The 23,654-nt window shown below is 40.0% G+C and overlaps 1 protein-coding gene across 3 annotated transcripts in view; it reads right to left on the minus strand.

Moving 5' to 3' along the window:
* Positions 1–981: 981 nt before the first annotated feature.
* Ubxn2a (UBX domain protein 2A) overlaps positions 982–23,654 on the minus strand; it is a 46,018-nt gene continuing 23,345 nt past the window's right edge. For all 3 annotated transcript variants that reach the window (XM_057776974.1, XM_057776971.1, XM_057776973.1), the window contains exons 3-7: positions 18,140–18,281; positions 15,961–16,067; positions 10,404–10,541; positions 9,046–9,204; positions 982–5,657 (exon numbers count right to left, since the gene is read on the minus strand). In XM_057776974.1, coding sequence (XP_057632957.1) covers positions 5,468–5,657; positions 9,046–9,204; positions 10,404–10,541; positions 15,961–16,067; positions 18,140–18,281 — 736 coding nt within the window. In that variant the 3' untranslated portion in view covers positions 982–5,467. The remainder of the gene's footprint in view (positions 5,658–9,045; positions 9,205–10,403; positions 10,542–15,960; positions 16,068–18,139; positions 18,282–23,654) is intronic.

A 23,654-nucleotide genomic window follows, 5' to 3' on the forward strand; every position in this document is an offset into this window, starting at 1 on the left:
GAACTTCTTAGAGAAAGATCTCCCCTTGTCTGTCAGTCTTGCTGAATCCACCTGGGCAGGACTGCTGAGTTCCACTCCCTCTTGGAGATGGACTTGGGAGTCTTTGGAGCCTCTGGTTGCTCTCCTCAACGTGCTCATACTGAATATACCTCCCTTTCCACTATTCACTGGACTCCGAGTTAGTGTATGGACTGCTCAACCAGATTTGTTGGGGGCACAGGCCATGTGACTTTAAGTTCAGCAACAACAGGTGCAATGTATGTATTAGGATACAAGCACAAGCTGTTCTATAGCAAAATGACAAACTTTTTGCTGCAAATAATCACGTGGCAAGGAAATCATATTCTCCCAAGTGTGGGGGATAACACTCACAAATATAAAGCATTTATATTGGGATATACAAATAACTCTTAATAGCAGAAAAAAATCTCATTTTAAAATGCATAAGTTCCTGAGAAAACGACATCACTGCACAGCTTCTCTGCTCTGAATGTCGCAGTGCAGTGCGCTGGGCAAGCGTGGTGGTGCATGCCTTTAATCCTAGTATGGGCACGCAGATCTCTGTGAGTTCAAGGCCAGCCTGCTCTACAGAGCAAGTTCCAGGAGGGACTCCAAATCTATAGAGAAATCTTGTCTCGAAAAACAAACAAACAAGACACATAGAGTGATATTCTAAAGCTGTACAGATGAACTATAAAGACATAAAAACATGCTCATGCTGGCTGTAGCTGTGCACATTTCTTAGAGACAGGATTTAATACACTTAAAGATTACCTTTAGAATATCTGTGTAACTTTCTATGAGTATGAATTATGAGTATGAGTTGTCTGTGCCAAAACAACTTAAAACAGATGACAAAGAGCAAGTTATAAATGTAATGAGTGAGCCACTTCTGTGGATCCAGTGTGATAGCAACTTTTTACCGAAGTGTTGTTCTTTGGCAAAGAACAAAGGAGTATACTAATAAGGCTCCACGCTATGTAAGAAGAACAAATGCAACCATTGTACTGGTACTAAAATATCACTTTTTCACATTTTTGAGCATAAACTGAAAATAACATTGGTTAAAGAAAGGGCATCTAATAAATAATATTGATTCTCAAACTGAATGACTTAGTCAGATAAAAATGACAAAAGCATTCACATGTACTATAACAAGTGTAAACTAACAGATCCTTTCAGCGAACAGCATTTCATTTAACCATTAGCAAAATACAACATCAAAAACATATTAAGGCACTAAAATAAATACACACATACTGCATTGTCAATGTATGCAAACATCATGAGGTGTACAGAATAAGTCACGGTAAGGTAAGATTACTTTAGCTTTGAGAGTGCATAGTAATCTAGCTGGCAGATTAGGACGCATAAATCAGATAGGTACTCCTGTATGTCCATCTTATCTGCAAGATAACTGGTGACAGATCTGAAGCAATGAATTTGGTCAAATTGCATCCCACTCCTAAGATGGCCATTTATTTCAAGTTTTGCTTCCCTTCCAACTTATTCTTCCAAAGTCAGCCTGTAGTAAGGAGTCTAGCAATTTCACAGCTTTGGATTGTCAAGTAAAAAGCTTTATCAGATGATTAGCTTTAAGAACACCATCCACACTAACATTGGATTGTCAAGTAAAAAGCTTTATCAGATGATTAGCTTTAAGAACACCATCCACACTAACATTTTCACAGTTTAAAGAAACACAGTTATTGCTGATGACTGTCCTTCCCATTGGAATGTCTCCCCGGCATGTACTCCATAGGATACACAAGAAAGCCCTGTGGCTTCCAGTTAATGACAAACTGGAAAATCCACAAAGGAGGCTTTTCTGTCTGTCTTTCTTTTTTTGTAGAGACAGGAGAAACATTCTTGTGAGAGGCCTTTCATAAAAATATAAAGAACTGCTTATCATTTACAATGATGCAGATAGAAAGGTTTCATGATGGGCCTACAGGAAACATTTCCTTAGATTCTTGACATATCAACAATCCAAAGTTTTTGCCTGTATCCAAAAGTCAAAATCATCGATTTTACTACCCTCTTTTTTGTTAAGAACATAATTATTTGTTTTACTAAAGAGGGTGCCATGTAAACGTTATCGACAATAAATATTTAACTTTCTATTACGTACCTGCTGAATTCCTAGGTAAAGGACAAAATGAAAATGCTCTCCCCTTCATCCTCTAGTCTACACTACCCACCCAGAAGGTGAAGGTGTGGCATGTGGAAGGCTGGGAACTAGGGAGGACAGCGTCTTTAAATAAGACTGCAAAAGAAAGGGCTGAGCTAGGACGTCCAGTTACGTACATAGGTTCTGCCTTGTAATTCCTGAGTTCAAACCTCATTTACTCTTTCCCAGCCCCACCTCGTCTGTGATGGGAGGCAAGGCACAGGCTACGTCATGAGTGCTTCAGCTCTAAGGGGGCAGCCTGAGTAAACTTGGGAAGAGGATACAGCTAAGTGAGGTCTACAAACTGCTTGTCAGTGGAGTCGGTCGCAGTCTGTGGTGAAGTATACAGGGTGGATTTTCACAGGACTCAGGCCTAGCACTGATTCCTGCAGCATCACACTAAATCCCTACAAACCACTCAAGGCTCCACCTGGAGCTGGCACCATCTCCAACACAGCGAACCATGTTCGTGGGAGGTGGCAGGAACAGACTTTGTTGTTTTAAGGACAGTCTTATTTTGTAGCCCAAGCTGGCCTTGACCTCATGGTAATCCTCCTGCCTCAGTCTCCTAAGTGCTATGATCACAGATGTGGGCTACCATGTTTGGCCAGGTATTGGCCCTTTGGAAATGACTGCAAATAATCCTTTGTCAGAATGTCTTTGCTAATCATACAGTGTTATATGCTTCTTTCTTATTCTCACAGATGAAAAGAGCTGTCTTCTAGAGGCTGTAAGGTAAGTGATCCTACAACACAGAGAATGGAAAAACAGGTGAGAATCATTCATCTTCACTGTTAGACAAACTTTTGGAAAAATATACAATGCCACCTTTCTCAATAAGTCTTTTCATGCTTTGGAAATAATTTAATTTTTTAAAAAATTAAGGTGTATATGTTTTTTTTTTCTTGTATCACTTGAGCACAGTGCCCAGAGGTCAGAAGAGGGAGCTGGATGCCTTGAAACAGGAGCTAGAGTGGTTTCGAGTCGCCATGTGGGTGTTGGGAATCGAACCCAGATCCTCAGCAAAAGCAGCCAGTGCTCTTAACTGGGTGTGAAAGTTGTTATTGTTAAGAGACAGGACTTTGCTGTGCTGCTCAGGCTCACATGACCCTCCTCTCTCAGGAGATGTGGGGGCGTGAGTGAGAGCTAGGGCATGCACAACTGTGGGCAGCTTCCAAGTTATTATTTTTAAGTGAGTAAACACTTGAAAACTTTGAGGATTCTTTTCCCCCTAGACAGGGTTCCTCTATATGGTCCTGGCTGTCCTGGAACTCACTCTGTAGACCAGGCTGGCCTTGAACTCAGAGATCTGCCTGCAGCTGCCTCCTAAGTACTGAAATTAAAAGTGTTCACTACCACCACCTGGTCAAACTTTGAGTTTTTAATAATTATATACATATAACTCACATAAAAGGTTTATAGACTATACCCAGCACCTAGGGATACCACTGCTGGTATGGGCCACTTAATCTTTGCTACAATGTATACCTCTCTTGTTTTTACTGATTTTTATTTATATTTTAATTACTTAAAGTTTAATTCAACAGATCATTTGCAAAATAGTTTATTTATTTCTAAACATGGGATTTAATCTGAAAATCAAAATATAATTGGTTTTAGTTAAAAGCCTAAGATACTAAGCATGTTCTCCTTTAATGCCTACACAGGTTTACTGTGATATGAAGTAGAAAATGTGTACCTTATGTGAATTTAAGAAATGTTCACAAATTTATACTATGACAAAATAGATTCTAGTTGAGTGTCAAATAGATGGCTAATTACAAATGTTAGCTAAAAATAAACTAGTTTTGGGGGAGAAAGTAGGAAGAGAATGAACTGTGGTTCTTGGGGAATTGTTTGTGTGTGCTTTTACACCGCAGTATGGGGGTCCTCTTTAATGACTCAACACACCTCATCCTCTTCAATGACAGCCTACGTGAGCTCCCGCCCTAACTCCCTGATGATGAGGATCACTCTCCTCGAGCAATTCCATATTACACAGGTGAAGGCCTGCTGAAGGCGGGGCCCACATCACACCCCGGGAAGGTGATGAGCTGGCCAGGCCACCCTACCTGTAAACATGGCTTCACACATGCAGCACCTTCATCCTGCCAGGGCACTGTACAGATTAATTTCTTCCAGGACCACACAGACTTATCCTGTGCCCCCTGATGGCAATGGTGACCTACACTGACAAGAACAGGGACACACCGCCCGAGCCTTCTGGAGGAATATAGCTGCTGAGAGGAGCTGGCTAGACAGCTACACTCTGCTCACACCATGGCAGACAAGTTGTTCAGCCCAAAATCTATCCGAAACATCCTCGAGGACTCCTTCTAGGGTTCTGCCCTTTGGACTACTGCCCCCTCACTCTGCGAGCTCTGTCTGGGCCTGGACCAGCTGAGAAGCAAAGCCTCCCTTGAAGGGATTGCTCTAATAGTTACTTTTTGTTTGTCTCTGGGTTTACAACCTCTCCCCCGCCTTCAGCCCACTGTATGAATTGTATAGATATTTTTATTGAATTTGATACCAACTTTTCCTTAATTTTATATATATTAAATATATATGCATTCCTTTAAAAAAAGTTTTTTTTGGTTTTGGTGTTTTGTTGTTGTTTTGTTTGTTTTTGCTGGGGTCTAATTGAACCTAAGGTCTCATATATGCTTGACAAATATTCTACCATTGAACTACATCCCCAGCCCTTAAAATTACATACAGAAGGTATAGAAAAATGTAGGCACCTAATACTAATATTGTACTAAGCTACACAATTTCATTCCTAAAAATATTATACATCTTAGATACTGATGCCAAATTAATATTTGAATATCTCTTGCCATCAGAGAGTGAAAACTGAGAAGCCGTGATGGTTAGGCACTATAATAATTACATCGATGCTTTTAACATGTCATGTACAATATTTTAATATGTTGCTATTTAAAAACTGAGATAGCTAACATTTATATTAATTATCTGCTGTCTGGAAATGTTTCAATACTAATGCTGTGAATACTCTTAATTTAGACCACATTAAGATTAATGACATAGCTATTTAATATATCATATTGTTTAACTAGTATTTGAAGATGCATATTCTTTTCTGAGTGGCCTTTGGGAAAAGTGCATTAACTGTGTTTTCCAGGCATACATTACTCTCCTAACTTGAACTTGTGATTATTTAAACCCCCTCATAAGGAATTAAGTAGCACTCAAACTCCAAGCTCAAACTGACGTCTGTCTCCCACATCTGCATGTCTACTTCCAACCGTCATTTCTCTCAGTCTCTCAAACAAACTGTCAGAGTTTTCTAAAAGGTTCAGAAGTTATCTGTAGTCTCTGAATGATAACAGCATTCTGCAAATCTGCTTCTTCCAATGTGAGCGTCTCATCCAGAAATCTGAGAAAAGGAAGAGCCGTTGCCAGGGCAAAGGGGGGGCTTCTCTGAGATCCTTGGTATTTTTCAATGAAGTCTTTGATGTGGCTCACCCTGCAAAATACCACAAATTATTAATTTATGAAAACCTGAACTAGCTAATTTAAGGTAGCATCAACTTTTATAGATATTTGGATTTGTTAAAATAGAGACTAGAGAAAGTCTTACATGATACAACGAGTCATTTATTTGTTTTTTAAAGCAGTGCTTGGATTACAGGTCAGTGCTGACACCATTACAAGTATGTGACAGACACCATGTCAGTTATGTGGTGCTGGGGATTGAACCAGGGCTTTGTGTATGCTAGACAGGTACTTCACCATCTGAACTACACAGCTATATCGCAAGCTCCCTATGCTTTGGGAATGAACCCAGAGGCCCAAACATGCCAGCCAAGAACTCCTACTACTCCAGTGCAGCTCAAGTTCTAGGCTACATTTTAAAGCTGATGTGTGTGCATGTGCTCTACCGGCTGAGCTACATCTCCAACCATAATCACTGCACTCTCGAATTTCGGCCAAAGTTAGCTCATCTTCACGGGTTTTTCCCAAGACAGGATTTCTTTTTTTTCTTTTTTAAAGATATTTATTTATTTATTTATTTATTATGTATACAATGTTCTGTATGTGTGTATGGCTGCAGGCCAGAAGAGGGCACCAGACCTCGTTACAGATGGTTGTGAGCCACCATGTGGTTGCTGGGAATTGAACTCAGGACCTTTGGAAGAACAGGCAATGCTCTTAACCGCTGAGCCATCTCTCCAGCCCCCCAAGACAGAATTTCTGTGTTCTCTGTGGTTCATGCTCTTTTTTTAAAAAAAAATTATTTGTTTATTTATTTTGTATACAATATTTTGTCTGTGTGTATGCCTGCAGACCAGAAGAGGGTACCTGACTTCATTGCAGATGCTTGTGAGCCACCATGTGGTTGCTGGGAATTGAACTCAGGACCTTTGGAAGAGTAGGCAATGCTCTTAACCGCTAGCCCTCTTTTTTTTTTTCCTTCAAGACAGGGTTTCCCAGTAGCTATGGAGTCAGTCCTGGAACTTGCTCTGTAGAACAGGCTGGCCTCGAACACACAGCGATCCACTTGCCTTTGCCTCCCGAGTGCTGGGATTGAAGGTGTGTATTGTCTCCACCACCTGGTGAGGTTGACGCTCTTTGTGTACCAGCTGTGTTATGTGACTCAAATTTTTTTTTGTACTTTTCAATGACAGGGATTAAACCTAAGACTTTTTGCAAGCACTGAGATACACCTCCAACCTGATATAAAGTCTATTATTTCAAGATAGGATTTCATGTAGCCCAGGCTGGTCTCAAACCTTCAATGTAGCCAAAGGTATCTTTGAATTTTTCTGATCCTCCTGCCTCTACTTCCTAATCCTGAGATATATGAGATTATATCTCAAAAACAAAATGTACAAACAAAAACTGTACAAAAGAGAAAAACTGTACAAAAGATGAGAAGAAAATACCTGGGATCCAGAGAAAGTTCAAGGCCTGCCTGGCAACTTGGTGAGAAATGTCCAAAGTTAATACAAAATAAAAACAGGATAGTTCAGTGGTAGAATACTGGCCCAAAATAACCAACCAACCTACCTTAAAGAAGAAACACAAACTTCAAACACTCTAATAGTGGGTAAAAGCACCTGCTGCCAAAGCCGACAACCTGAGTTCTATCTCTATGACTCACATGATGGAAGAAGAGGAGATTCTCAAAAGTAGTTCCCTGATACCAGGCTTGTGTACTCCCTACCTAACCACCCATTCACACAAGCTAGGTAGATATAGACAGATAGTCAGACAGACAGATGATAGATAGATTGATAGATTGATAGATTGATAGATAGATAGATAGATAGATACATACATACATACATACATACATACAGTATAAAAAATATTGAGGCCATTCTAGATTACATAATGAGTTCTTGGCCAGCTAGGGTCACATAGTTAAGTTTTTGTTCTGTCTCAAAACAACAACAGCAACAAAAACCCAACAGAAAACAAAACAACTATTCAGGAAAACACAACAACAAATGCATGCTTGTGCACACTTGTGCACGCACACATGCAAACACACGAAAAGAATAAAAAGACTTTTAAGTAAAGAGAAACAAAAGAGAAAAGATGGAGGCCCTAAACCCACCTGCTTGGGGGAACTATGTATCACTTTAGCTGGGAGATGTCTCAGTCAGCATGTTACCTTGCTATGCAAACCTGAGAAATAAGTCTAAAGCTTGGTATGGTGGATGGCACATGACTACAATCCCATCTTTTAGAAGGCTGGGTGGGGGAGAAAGATTACCATTAGTCTGAGGCCAGTCTAAATTACACAGAAGAATGTAGAATAAGATGCTGTCTCAAAAAAATAGGCCAGGTGGCAGACTACACAGAGAAACCCTGTCTTAAAAAAAAAAACAAACCCAAACCAAACAAACCCAATTCTATCGGGGCATGGTGCTACAAGCCTCTGTTCCTAGCACAGGAGCAGCTAAGGTGCACAGTGTATTGAAGGCTGCCCTGAATTAGAGTCCCAGGTCAACCTGGGTACCTAGCAAGTCCTGCCTCAACAAACAAACAAAAGTCCATGCAAGCTGCGTAACATTCCACTTAACAAACACTGTAAAACAGCTAAAATTTTACAGTAGAGATCTTAACCTACTGATGATAAGATATGCTTTATCCCCTATGAGGTATGTTATTCAGAAAAATACAGGCTTTTACCTCTGGGGGACATAATTTTAGATACACAGAGCAAACTGGGTGTTGTCTGGACAATGACAAAGGAGTATTATTCATGTCTAGTTCAAAACTGAGCAGGGCAAAAAGTGAGTCCCTGGTTCATAAAAACACAAAAGATTGTTACATCTGCATAAGTAAACCTAAACTTGGACTGCCGCCGATGAACTGAACGGATAAACAATTATGTACGGATGGTAGACACAAAGAAGGGGCTGAGGCTATAGCTCACTGGTAGGGCATATATGCCTAATGAATATGAGCAATAAAACGAACTAGCTACAGGACAGAAGCCGAAATCAACATGATACTGAGATTAAAATCCCAAAAACAGGGACTGGAGAGATGGCTCAGCAGTTAATAGCACTGGCTGCTCTTCCAGAGGTCATAAGTTCAATTCCCAGCAACCACATGGTGGGTCACAACCATCTATAGTGGAATCTAATGCCCACTTCTGGCCTAAAGGTGACAGAGCACTCATATACATAAAGTAAATAAATCTTAAAAACAAAACACAGCAAAAATACCCCATACTAAACATAGTTCAGTATAAAAATCCTATGTTAAACTTTGAGAGCTGTTTATTAAAAAGAAAAAAGCCATCATTAGTTCTCAAACATCATTGTTATCTAAACTTAAAAAAATATGAAATTTAAAATTGGAAAACAAGTAGTTAAGTATAAACACAGAGGACTGACCTATGAGAAATGTTAAATCTTTGGACAGTCCTTTCCCCATTGGCCAACCAGATCTGGATCCTGGTGATGGGCTCCAAGTTGTTCAGTGACACAGCAGACAAAGTACTTTTCTTTTCAACTTCGATACTCTTTGCTTTAGAAACGATTTTTGGTGTAGCACTAAGAAAATACAAATGACAAAGTCAGATACATGTTTTCTTATTATATAAATTTTACATTAAGCTCAGTTTCTCGGAAGAGTTTTATAAATCACAACTACTCCCTCAGGAACAAATGATTGTTATGTTCACAACATATATGTTCTAGGAATCAAATGAAATTATACATACCCAAACAATCTGTAAGTTTACAGAATGACATGCAAATTAGCATTACCTGGGGTACAGGATGAACTGCTAAAAGAAATTACTTTCTCTGTAGAAGTTAGCCCTTGAGTAACCAAGGGAAAAAAAGCAAAGGATTTTGAGAGGTACACCTAGAACTTTCTAGATGTAAAGCTGAAAATGTATACACTTTCCCACTACTAATAAATGAAAACAAGGGATTGGATATATACTTGGTAGAGTGTTTGCTTAGCATACACAAATCCTTGGTCTAGTCTGCAATACCCCATAGAACCAAGCATTACAATCCCAGCACTAGGGAGGTGGAGGCAGGAGGATCCGGAATTCAAAGTCATTCTTGAAAATATAAAGACCCTGCCTAAAACAAACAAAGCAAACCAAAACCAAATCAACCTTTAAAAAAAATATCTTGGAGTTGGAAATATGACTCAGAGGTTAGGAGCACTAGCTGCTCTTCCAGAGGTCCTGAGTTCAATTCCCGGCAACCACATCTCTATAATGAGATCTGGTGCCTTCTTCTGGCATGTAGGAAAAACACTGTATACACAGTAAACAAAAAAAAAAAATCTAAAACAAAAACAAAACAAAACAAAACAATAACAACAACAACAAAAACCAAGAAGGGCTGGAGAGATGGCTCAGAGGTTAAGAGCATTGCCTACTCTTCCAAAGGTCTTGAGTTCAATTCCCAGCAACCACATGGTGGCTCACAACCATCTGTAATGGGGTGTGGTGCCCTCTTCTGGCCTGCACACATACACACAGACTGAATATTGTATGCATAATAAATAAATAAATAAATAAATAAATATTAAAAAAAAAAAACAAGAAGTCATTTGGAACTGGAATGTATTTCAGCAATAACTATTTGCCTTCCATGTTTATGGGCCCTAGGTTAGATAGAACCCAAGCACCAGAAAAAGTCATTTCTAGCAGAAGAAATATTATGCTCTATATGGTTAGAAAAATGAGAAAATGTCTGTCATAGAAAACACAGACAATAACTATACTTACCTTCCTAGTCTGTGACCCTGTCCTGAAAAGGGCTGGAACACAGGCTTAGTAGACATACATACTTCATTTTTTTTATCTTCAACTTTAACATCCACTTCTTCTTTATCAAAAATTCCCCGTAATTCTGAAGGTAATTCCCTTTGAAAGAAAAGAAAATGATAAAGCTCCTGTCTTCCCTTTCTCTGAAAGACAAATTCCATATGGGTTAAGGAGGTAGCAAAGACGGTAGAGCACCTGACTAGCACGTGTAGGTTTGGGGTTTAATCTTTAGCACCATATAAGCCAGCCATGGTGGTGTGTGCTATAATCCCAGCTCTTGGGACGGGGAAGCAGGAGAATCAGAAGTCCAAGGTTATCCTTGATTACCTAGCAGGTTGGAGGTCAGTCTAGACTACAAACAGGGCTGGTAAAGGTACTTGTTACTAAGCTGATCGCTTGACTTTCATCTCTGGAACCTACAGGGTGGAAGGAGAGAACTCCTGAAAGTTGTCTTCTGACTGCCAATATGAACACTGTGGCACACAGGGGTGTTTTGTATGTATATAGATAGAAAAATGTAAACAAAATAAATACACGAAAAAAGAAATATATGAAATTCATAATATTTCATAAGGAAATAATTGAATATATTTAAAGTAATATCACCAAATAATATGAATACACAAACCTGAGAGATATAAAGTAATTTTAAAGATATTATGTCCAGTTTTATAGCATTACCCAGAATAGTATTAAATTCATAATACTTGATTAGATGCTGCTAATTTACAAAGTTTTCCTGTGTGTGCAGGTGTGAGTATGTGTGCTTATATGTGTGAGTAGTGTTTGCACTTATGCACATGTGCACTGAAGTCAGAGGAGGGGTTTAGGTGCTTTATTATTTTCTATCTTACTCATTCGTCACAGGGTCTCACCCTGAACCTAAAGCTCATGATTTTTTTGCTAGCTTGGCAGCCAGAAAGCACCAGCAATCCTCCTGTCTCTGCTGTGCAATAATGCTGGGGTTATAGTGCATGAGACAACGACCATCAGGTCCTCATGGGTGCAGAGCAGGTGCTCTGAACAACTAAGCCATCTCCACCAAGCTAAGAAATTATTTCTTATTAATCTGTGTGTGTATGCAAGCATGTACGCATATAGGATGTGTATGTGTGAATATGGGCATGTGCGTGCCATAGCACATGTAGAGACAAGAGGACAACTTTTGGTAGTCAGCTCTCTCCTTAAGCTATGGATTCTGGGATTGAACTCAGGTCTTAAGGATTGACTGGAGCCGGGCGGTGGTGGCGCACGCCTTTAATCCCAGCACTCGGGAGGCAGAGGCAGGCGATCTCTGTGAGTTCGAGGCCAGCCTGGTCTACAAGAGCTAGTTTCAGGACAGGAACCAAAAACTACGGAGAAACCTTGTCTCGAAAAATCAAAAAAACAAAACAAAAAAAACAAAAAAAAAAGGATTGACTGGAAAGGACTTTGATCTGATGAGCCATCTCAAAGGCCCATTCATTCATTCATTCATTCATTCTTTCTTTCTTTCTTTCTTTTTTTTTTTTTCGGTTTTTTGAGATAGGGTTTCTCTGTGTAATAAATAGCGCTAGTTGTCCTGGAACTTGATCTGTAGACCAGGCTGGCCTCAAACTCACAGAGATCTGCCTGTCTCAGCCTCCCAAGTGCTCAGATTAAAGGTTTGAGCCACCCAGCTAGTTTTTATCATTTGTTTAAAAAAAATAGATAACCGCCGGGCGGTGGTGGCGCACGCCTTTAATCCCAGCACTCGGGAGGCAGAGGCAGGTGGATCTCTGTGAGTTCGAGACCAGCCTGGTCTACAAGAGCTAGTTCCAGGACAGGCTCCAAAACCAGAGAAACCCTGTCTCGAAAAAACCAAAAAAAAAAAAAAAAAAACCAAAAAAAAAAAAAAAAGATAACCAAAGGACTAAAGATGAAAAGAAATACTAAGCTTTAGTTCTGTTTTTGTTTGCATTTTGAGATGGGCAGGCCTTGAATCTCTGATTCATGGCTCTACCTCTTGAAGGCTAGTCTGAAACTCATGATATGATACAGTTAATACATTTAGCTTCATAGATAGGACAATTCTCCTTCCTCAGCCTCCCAAGTTTGTAGGTTACAGGTAAAATACTTTCCTAATTCATTTAAGTTCTTAAATAAAAATACGGGGAGGGGGGCCGCTGGGCGGTAGTAGCACACACCTTTAATCTGAGCACTTGGGAGGCAGAGGCAGGTGGATCTCTGTGAGTCGAGGCAAGCCTGGTCTACATGAGTTAGTTCCAGGACAGGCCCCAATGGTACATAGAAACCCCGTCTTGAAAAACCAAAATAAATAAATAAATAAACAAATAAGTAAAGTTAGAGGGCTGGAGAGACGGCTCAGAGGTTAAGAGCACTGGCCTCTCTTCCAGAGGACCTAGGTTAAATTCCCAGCACCCATGTGGCAGCTGACAATTGTCTGTAACTCCAGTTCCAAGGGATCTGACACTTTCACACCAAATCACATAAAAGGAAAAAATATATATTTACTTTGATAATGACAAAGTGAAATACAATCACTACTGGCTTTAAAGAAAAAAAATTCACATTTCATTCTTCTATCAGATCTAAATAACAATTGATTGGCTCCAGTCCTGGGCTTTGTCTAATATTTCAGATACCTTTTTTGGTTGGTTGTTTTTGGTGCATATCTTTAATCCCAGCACTCACTAGACAGAGGCAGGCGGATCTCTGTGAGTTCGAGGCCAGTCTGGTCTACACCAGCTAATTCCAGGACAGGCTCCAAAGTTACAGCGAAACCCTGTCATGAAAAACCAACCAACCAAACAAAAAGATTATATAAAAAACTCTTGTGGGGCTGGATGGAAGGAGAGTGTAGCTCAGTGGGAGAAGTAGTCTTGATGTGCAAGGCCCCTGGGTCGGTTTCTGGAAAAAGGTTGGGAGAAACAAATAATCTAATATTAAAATAGGCAAAGAAAAACATGGAGAAATAATTTAGAATGCCATTTCTCCAAAGATACACAAATGGCTAATAACACAACATTACTAGTAATTGGGGAACTGAAAAGAAGAACTAGAAGGAAAAACTGTTTCCTACTTACAAGGAAGCTGTAATTCAAAATGGCTGGCATTGACAAATATTAGCGAAGACAGAAATAAATACTGTGGCCCTCCTACACTGCTGGTATACTGCTGGGGTTGTTTCAAACCGTATAGTCTCTTAGGAATACAGTTTGACAACTGTTTGTGAAGTCAAAGATAGAATTAACATCTTGTGAGATATATATGTATATACATATGCCTAACTGAAAATATTTGTCTGCATAAGAACTCAGCCAAGAACTAGGAGATCAGCAATTAAAAGCACACTCCACTCTTCCAGAGGACCCAAGTTTGGCTCCAGAACCCATGTCAGGTGGCTTACAACACCCTCTTATAGTTCCAGGGGATACGATGCCTTTAACCGCTGTAGGCATCTGCACACATGTTTAAAACGCACCTATCCCCTACCCCTGCATACGCATAATTTAAAAAAACTTTATAAACAAAAACTTAACTGGGCTAATGACACATGCCTGTATCCTAGCATCTGAGTGGTAAATACAGAAGGATGAGGAGCTCAAGGTCATATTTAGTAATGAACTCGAGGTCAGCCTGGCGTACATGAGACACCGATATCTCCCACGAACCAATTAATTTATACAGGGTTGTGTGGGTGTAGTTCAGTAGTAGAGCACTTGCCTGGCTTGCATATAGTTCTGGGTTTAATCCATAGCCCAGCAAAACAAAAACAAAACCAAATAAACTAACCAACCAAACAAGCAAGCAAAACACTTACATAGAAATATATTTTTAACAGCTCTAAATATGGAAATGACCCAAACATCTAACCACTGCTAAACAGACAGACTGTGACTTCTGACTATGTAGCACTGCTGTCCTTGAACTCAAAGAAATCTGCCTCCATTTGTCTTGAGAATGCTAGAATTAAAGGCATGCACCACCATGCCTAATAAGATACTTTTTTTTTTTTTTTTTTTTTTTGGTTTTTCGAGACAGGGTTTCTCTGTGGTTTTGGAGCCTGTCCTGGAACTAGCTCTTGTAGACCAGGCTGGTCTCGAACTCACAGAGATCCACCTGCCTCTGCCTCCCAAGTGCTGGGATTAAAGGCGTGCGCCACCACCGCCCGGCTAAGATACTTTTTATAGAAATAGTTAAATAGCCTCAATTGCCAAGAAAAATTAAATATATATACCTACACAATAATATATATACATATATTCACATATATAACAATAAGAAGTTATCATTGTGAGAATATATAGATATATCCAAAGAGCTCATAATGGACAATTAAAAACTGATTTATAAATAAATATATACCATGGGGATCAAATCTGAACTAAACCAAGACCATCCCTTGTATGCCTGCTCCATGATCCCAAGTTCCCCAAGTTCCTGAAACAAGTCCAACTCTACCCTGGGTATGACTAAGACCATGTCTCAAGCAAAAACAATACCTATTACAACTCTCCTCAAAAATACTTTTATTTTTCTAGATAAACCATGTATAATACTTAGATTCATAATTTTAAACTTTATAATTTTAAAGATAAAATGACAAACATGGAATAACAAAGAAGACATGGAATTAAGGAATAAGTGGCAAGATTGGTTGATCAGAATTCAAATTCCTAAAATTCAAATTATAGCTCTAATCTGGGCTTGTTGATACATGCCCAAAATCCCATTTGAGGCAGGCTGGTCCACATAGTACACTCCAGGTTAGCCAAAACTATATTTTGAAACCCAATATAAATAAAACAAAACAACAAAAAATTAGTTGTGGCCCTCTAAGAAAAATGTCAATTAAAAAAAAAAGGCACTACAAACCAGTTGAGATGGGCCATGTCTTTAATCCCGGCACGAGGGAGGCAGAGGCAGAAGGATCTCTGAGAATTCAAGGCCAGCCTGGTCTACAGTTCCAGGACAGCAGGGACTGTCACACAGAGAAACCCTGTCACAAAAAATAAACAAACAAAGGGGCATTGGGGGTAGGCATGGTCACCCATACCTTTAAGCCCAGATCTCGGAAAACAGGAAGGCAGACCACTGTAATGTTCAAGGTCAGCCTGGGGGAGAGTGAGAGGAAGGGGCAGAGAGGAGTGAGGAAAAACCGTAAGGCCAAGATCAATTTAAGCTAGATGTGATATGATAGCTTATACCTTAGATTTCAAAGATAGCTGAGACTAAATGACTGCTATTTAAAGATCTTCCATATATTTATGCCTGTGTGTAGGCATAGCACATGGAAACAGATGCCCTGGAGGGCCCCCAAACTGAAGCAGCAAAGCTTCTTAAACCACCTCTCCAGCTCTGGCTGCCATTTAAAACAAACAACCCAACTCCCCTGCCACACCACCCCCAGGGAAGAGATGTGAATTTGCAGAAGAAACAGTATGTCTATGAATGTGTAAAAGGGCACAATCATAGCTACAAATGATTTTTGGATGTGAAACATGCCTGAAATACCCTTCTACTATGTCCTGCTTACCCCTTTTTGATGGAGTTCAGAAACTGCTGACTTGCACCATCAGAGTAACTTCTAAAGTCATCATTGACTGTGAATCCATTTTTCCACAATTTTATATTTACATCTACCTACAAGGCAGCAAAGAAAGGAATACATTGTAAGAAAGGCTGACCTTGAGCTCACTAAATAGCCTATGCTGGCCTTGAACTCCAGATCGTCCTACCTGAGCCCAAGTTCTGAGTTCACAGGTCTGTACCATCACACCTAGCTCATGAATGATATTATGTTATTATTAAAACATATACATTAGTCATTTGGAAAATTTTGTTCTCTAAGCCATGAAAATCTAAATGCTAATTATTTTCTTATATGACAGACATTACAGTTATTAAAATAACACTAACTTCATGAGAAAATTCTGTAAGTTTGAAAAGCTGTCGAGTGCATGAGAGATTTCCCCAAATTCCTATTCCGGTTAAAAGTTTGCATTTGTAACAATACAGTAAGTTGTCTCCCTTACCAGGCCCACTTAATTAGTCTGTGAAAATGCCTGCCAAAATAGCCAAGTCTAATGGGGTACGTATGTGTGTAGGCCAGAAGTTGAGTCAGTGTCTTCTTTAATTGATATCCCAATAAAGAGGGGCTGGAGAGATGGCTCAGTGGTTAAGAGCACAGGCGGCTCTTTCAGAGGACCCAGGTTCATTCCCAGCACCCACATGGCAACTTCAAACTATCTGTAACTCTACTACTAGGTGATCTGACACCAACGTACATAAAATAAAGTTAAGTAAATTTTTTTTTAAAAGATGGTTAGGCAGTTAGGAGCACTTGTTATTTCAAAGGACCTGGCTTGGCTCCTGGTACCTGTTTCATTAAACATTCATAACTTTAGTCCCAGAACTGACATTCTCCATGGGCAGTCAGCACACATGTGGTACATATACATACATTCAAATGAAACAAACACATAAAATAAGTAAATGTGCTACATTTCCAGGTCTTTGTTTACTTTTTAAACTATGATTTATCAAAGTTTATAATTGGTACTATTATAATTAAAATTTATTTTAAAAAAAAATCAAACCTTATATAGGTATGCAGTTACAAAGGTATTTTTAAAATGTTTCCAGCTGGGTGGGTAGTGGTGGTGCATGCCTTTAATCCCAGCACTTGGAAGGCAGAGGCAGGCGGAGTTCAAGGCCAGCCTGGTCTACAGAGTGAGTTCCAGGACTGGTTCCAAAGCTACAGAGAAACTCTGTCTCGAAAAACCAAAACCAACCAACCAAACAAATAAATACATAAAATGTTTCCAAAGCTGGGCAGTGGGAGTGCATACTTTTATTTAACCTCAGCACTTGGGAGGCAGAGGCAGGTGAAATCTCCGTGAGTTGTTGGCCAGCCTGGTCTACATACTGAGTCCCAGGATAGCCAAAGCTACACAAAGAAACCCTGTGTCGAAAAAACAAAACAAAACAAAAAAATCCCAGAAGTTTCCTAGATGGCTTAGTCAGTTCTACCATGTGTGTTTCAGATTGTTGGGCCTGGCAGCAGGTGTACTTAGTGTTATCTCTTACAACTCCCCATTTTATTTTTTGAGACAGGATTTCTTACTGAACCTGGAGTTCACCAATTCAACTCTACTGGCTAGCCACAAAGTTTTATCTGTGTCTCTGCCTCTCCAGCCCTGGGAATGAGTCTTTTGGCTTCTTATGTGACAGCTGGGAGTCCCAATCCAGGTCCTCATGCTTCTAACAGCGATGCTCTGGCTTCCTTCCACCCTGAATACTCCAGCCTTGAACTAATTATGGCCAAGGAAAACTTCTACCTTTGGAATTTCAGTTCTTCTGACTCCCCACCTCCCAAGTGTGGAAACTAAGAAGTTTATGAAGCGCTGGGTGGGATGCTGTTATGTAAGCATTCTACCCGCTGAGCTACAGCCTCAGTCCCATCACAGACATTCCTAACTGGAAGCAGTATGTATTTAGTTTGTAAATTCAAGAAAGTAATATAATAATTTATATCTCAGTTTATTTTGACTGCTTTGATTACTGCTCAGATGCCAACAACTTTACCTATCGCTGCTTTTCTGGCACCTGTGCAAAAACAACATGATGAAAATGGTAAATAATAGCTTTACTGTTACAAAAATAGTTTTAATTTTATGGATCCTCTTAGAGGCCAATAAGTAACAGACATTTACCTGTTTCTTCTGTTCAGTGGGGGACAAGCACTTGGCACCAACCTTCTCTGCTTCTTCAAAAAGGCTGTCAACAAAATATTCACAGTCCCTTTGTTGATTACCATCGAGGGGTTGATTGTTAGGAGGTCCTGTTTCACAAACCCTAAAAATAAAAAACAAAAATCAAGTGCTGTAAGCTCTAAGTTTATGAAGATGTAATCCTGGAGAAGTCATTAAACACGTTTTAGTCTAGACCACGTTTTCTATAGACACTTGGGGAAGGCTAACTTTTTGCTGTGTAGGGTATCTTTTGTATTTTAGGCTGTCTAGTGGCCCTTGACATTTATCCACAGTATCGATAACAGGAACAGTATGAAGGCACAAATGATAACAAAGCAGAGTTACACACATATACAAAAATGTCGTAACACAGCCGGGCGGTGGTGGCGCACGCCTTTAATCCCAGCACTCGGGAGGCAGAGGCAGGCGGATCTCTGTGAGTTCGAGATCAGCCTGGTCTACAAGAGCTAGTTCCAGGACAGGCTCCAAAGCTACAGAGAAACCCTGTCTCGAAAAACCAAAAAAAAAAAAAAAAAAAAAAAAAAAGTCGTAACAAGTCTATTACTTTGGAACTTAAAAATTAATTTAAAAGCCCCAAACTAGATGTTCATATTACATTATGTGCGTGAGTATGTGTAGAGGAGTGCATGTGTAGAAGCGCTGCAGAGGTCAGAGAACAACTTGTGGGAATTATGGGAATGACCTTACTATTTCCACCATGTGGTCCCAGGGATCAAACTCAGGCTATCAAGCTTTGCAACAAGGGAGCTATCACACTTGCCTCAGAATTTTAAAAAGGACAGTAGGGGGCTAGAAAGACAGTTTATAGATTAAGAGTGCACTGCTCTTGTGGAGGACCTGAGTTTGGTTCCTACCATCTACATATGGCAGCTCACAACACTATAACTACAGTTCCAGAGGATCTGACACCGGCACTCAGCTACAACATTCCTACACAGGCATAGATACATAATTAAACCTTGAAAAACACATTTTAAAAAAGATCTCAGTAGAATGTAACAGTTGTTTAGTAATCTCCACTTAAAGTGCTAAAATAACTAAAAGTATCTTTATAAATGCAAAATGTGTCTAACACTAGTCCAAAAGCACAAAATAGCACACTTATTTATTCATTTATTTATTTTGGGGAACAGGGTTTCTCTATGTAGCTTTGGAGCCTGTCCTGGAACTCACTCTGTAGACCAGGCTGGCCTCAAAGTCAGAGATTTGCCTGCCTCTGCCCCCAAAGTGCTGGGATTAAAGGTGTGTAACACCCCTCACTCGGTTACACTTTTATTTTTTGAGACAGGGTCTCCTATTCCCGACTGGCCTCAAACGTTTTAAGCAGTCAAGGATGACCTTGAACTACTGCCTCCATCTACCAAGTGCTAAGATCATATTCATGTTCCACCATCCTGGATTTATATGGTGTTGAGGACTGAACCCAGGGCCTAATGCATATTAGGCAAGAACCCTACCAACTAAGCATATACCCAGTCAAAAGTACATTCATTATTTTGAAGGGTTCAAGAAAACCCTTATATCACCCCTTTCTACCCCCACACAGAGTCTCATTATTGTCAAAGCTGGTCTCAAAGTACGAGTGCTGGAATTAAAGGCGTGTGCCGCCACCGCCTGGCTTTAAGTAGTTTTTACTCAGCTTCCCAAGATGTTGGGACTATAGGCTTGTGAACTGTGCTCAGCTTAAAATGACTTCAAAAGGGTTATTATGTACTTTTCGGTGCAGAAATTAAAAGTGATAGTACATCAGGAAGAAACTAACAAGTATTTATATTTGCACACTCACAATGATACTCTCCACTTATGAACATTTTAATAGCCCACTTCCTTTTCTATTTGTTTTTTCATTTTGAGTCATGTAGCCCAGGCTAGCCTCAAACTCTATATAACTGACGCTGATCTTGAATTTCTTATTGTCCTTTTCTACCTCCTGAATACTGGAATGCCAAGCATGTGCTATCCTGCTTGGCTTTCTGTTGCTATTTATTTTGGATTTATATTTCATCATTTAAAAATATTACCTAAGATTTTACCTGTCAGGAATGGATTCTGAGCTTTTGGAAGTTAAGCACAGAATTTTTGAGAAAAGATGAGATATCAACATTTGGAAACTCTCACTAACTAAGGTAGACACACTTACTACTCCTGCTGCTAATCTCCCTCAAGTCTATGCTTCTAACCACGATACTCTACATGTGCCAACTCACTCCATCTTCACAGTGATCCTAGAAAGTTTATTTTACCTTAATAGATGAAAATAAAGGTTAAGTAAAATTAGTTTAAGCAAAGCTTATGCTCTGAACACCGTATCAGACAATCTCTCAAAACAGTCATCATTATATTGTTATTAAATGTTAGTACTCAAGTTGGATTTGGCTCACTCAAAAGGACCTGAGTTTGTCCCCATCACCCAGGTGTGCAGGATGTAGTGATGAATTCTAGGACTCAAAGGAGAGCCAAGCAGATTTCTGTGAGTTACAGGCCAGTCTGGTCTACAAAAGTGTTCCAGGCCAACCAGGGCTGTCCTGGAACTTGCTCTGTAGGCCAGGCTGGCCTCGAATTCACAGAGATCTGGCAGCCTCTGCCTCCCAAGTGCTGGGATTAAAGGCATGCCCCCCCACCCCCCACTGCCCAGCAAGGCAAATACTTTTTACTTTCCCAGGTAATTCTTTCTCCTGTACACACAGCTAAAACATTCATATTATCAATATTAATTATATCTTCCCCAAATAAGATACCTCTGAAATGTTGTGGGATATTTAATAATTGCTTTACTTAACCTGCCTTAAGGCACCTTCTAATTGGTTTAGTAAAGAGCTGAATAGCCTAGAGCTAGGCAGGAGAGGTGGGACTTCTGGGCAGAGACAGGTAACCCGAGAAAAATTGGAGCGGTGGGGAACTCACCAGGAGACTTGGAGGAAGACGGACATATGGTGTGGAGGAGAGGTAATGAGCCACGTGGCAGAATGTAGATTAATATAAATGGTTTAATTTGGGAACAAGCCCAAGATAAGGTCAAGCTTTCATAATTAATACTAAGCATTCATTCAGGAGCTAGTGATTCAAAGAAAGTCTGACCACACAGAAAAAGTTATATTGTAAATGCTATCTAATAATACTAATGATTTTTTGCTTTAATCAACATAGCTGTGTAGCAGTATAACATACTTTCTAAAAGTCCAGGCCTCATGGTTCACGTTTAGATACCTTTACTTAGTTGCAGTAAGGAAAACTAAGTCTCCACATGAAACTTAAGTTTCTATGATTTGGTTTTCTTGTCTCCCTGGGTTCAATCCTCAGCACTACACAAACCTGGCATGGTGATGCATGCCTATAATCCCAGTACTTTGGTGGGAAAGACAAGATCAGAAGTTCAGGGTGATCCTTTGGATACACAGTGTGTTCAAGGATAGCCAGGGCAGTCGGGCGGTGGTGGCGCACGCCTTTAATCCCAGCACTTGGGAGGCAGAGGCAGGCGGATCTCTGTGAGTTCGAGACCAGCCTGGTCTACAAGAGCTAGTTCCAGGACAGGCTCCAAAACCACAGAGAAACCCTGTCTCGAAAAACAAAAACAAAACAAAACAAAAAACAACAACAACAACAAAAAAGGGATAGCCAGGGCTACTATGAGACTGTCACAAAAAAGAAGTAAAGATACAGATGCAACCAAAAATAGTCCTGGAGCTGGAGAGATAGCTCAGTGGTTAAGAGCACTGTCTGCCCTTCCAAAGGTCAAAAGTTCGATTCCTGGCAACCACATAATGGCAAAATCATTGCCGGGCGGTGGTGGCGCACGCCTTTAATCTCAGCACACGGGAGGCAGAGGCAGGCGGATCTCTGTGAGTTCGAGACCAGCCTGGTCTACAAGAGCTAGTTCCAGGACAGGCTCCAAAACCAGAGAAACCCTGTCTCGAAAAACCAAAAAAAAAAAAAAAAAAAAAAAAAAAAAAAAAAAAAAAAAAAAATAGTCCTGAAGACAAAATGAAAAACTCAATATAGCATGGTGGCATATGCCTTTAGCCCAGAGAATCTCTATGAATTTCAGGCCAGCCTGGTCTACAGAGTGATTTCCAAGACAGCCAGGGCTACACAGAAAAATTCTATCTTAAAAACCAAAAAATAGTTTTATGAAAAACTCAATAAATCTAAAACAAAACAAAAACTCAATGACTAGCATTGTAAATAGATGAGATTAGGCCAAAGAAAAAAAATACAAGAATTGAAGACAAAGCTAAAGAATTATACTTAGACGAGGAGTGGTGGCCCAAACCTTTAATCCCAACAGAGGCAGGCATATCTCTGTGAGTTAAAAGCCAGCATGGTTTACAGAGTGAGTTCAAGGACAGCCAGAGCTATAACAGAGAGACCCTGTCTCAATAAATCAAGGCTAACACACACACACACAAAAAAAAAAAAAGAAAGAAAAAAAAAGGAAAAAGAAAAGAAAAAAAAGATAGAAAAGGAAAAAATATACTTAGGGTTCAGTAAAAGTACTTTGTTCAGAACCCACACAATCGTGGAAGGAGAGAACTGGCTCCACAAAGTTGTCCTCTGATTTCCACACACACACATATGGAATGTAGTTGAACACAAATAATATATCCAAATATTATTTTAAAAAAACAAACAAAACTTTATTCTATGAACAATAGTGAAGGTGTCAGATTGCCCAGGAACTGGATTTACATACACTTATGAGCTGCCATGTGGATGCTAGGAATCGAACCTGGGTCCTCTGGAAGAGCAGTCAGTGCTCATAACTGCTGAGCCATCTCTCCAGCCCCAGACAGCAGTTTTTAAAAATATCAGCATAGCCTGGGCTGGTGGTATAAGCCTGTATCTCTAGCAACTTAGAAGACTGGAGTTTTCTAAATTTAATAAATGTGTGGGTGACAGAGTGAGTTTAAGGCTAACCTGAACAATTTAGTGATGCCCTGTAGTAGGTGCGGGCCACTTCCCGCCACCCGGCTCCCGCACCGGCTAGCTTTACCCGAAATAATTACACACAAACTGTATTCATATAAACACTGCTTGGCCCATTAGCTTCAGCCTCTTATTGGCTAACTCTCACATCCTGATTAACCTGTTTCTAATAATCTGTGTAGCACCACAAGATGGTGGCTTATCAGGAAGATCTTAACCTGCATCCATCTTGGAGAGGAGAGCTATGGCGACTGACCCCACTGCCTTCTTCCCAGCATCCTGTTCTGTTTACTCCACCTATCTAACTTTCTGTCCTATTAAAGGGCCAAGGCAGTTTCTTTATTTAACCAATGAAATCAACACAAAACAGAAGACTCTCCCATATCACCCTGTCACAAAAAGAGGGGGCTTGCTTTGCATATGTGAGGCACTAGGTTCAATCCCTCCAATGAAAGAGGATATTAAAGAGAAAAGGTAATCATGGTAATGAGAGGAAGAGCTCTCATGTTAAAGGAACAAACGTTTACTACAG

The sequence above is a fragment of the Chionomys nivalis genome, chromosome 1 (assembly GCF_950005125.1).
Source record: "Chionomys nivalis chromosome 1, mChiNiv1.1, whole genome shotgun sequence".
NCBI lineage: Eukaryota > Metazoa > Chordata > Mammalia > Rodentia > Cricetidae > Chionomys > Chionomys nivalis.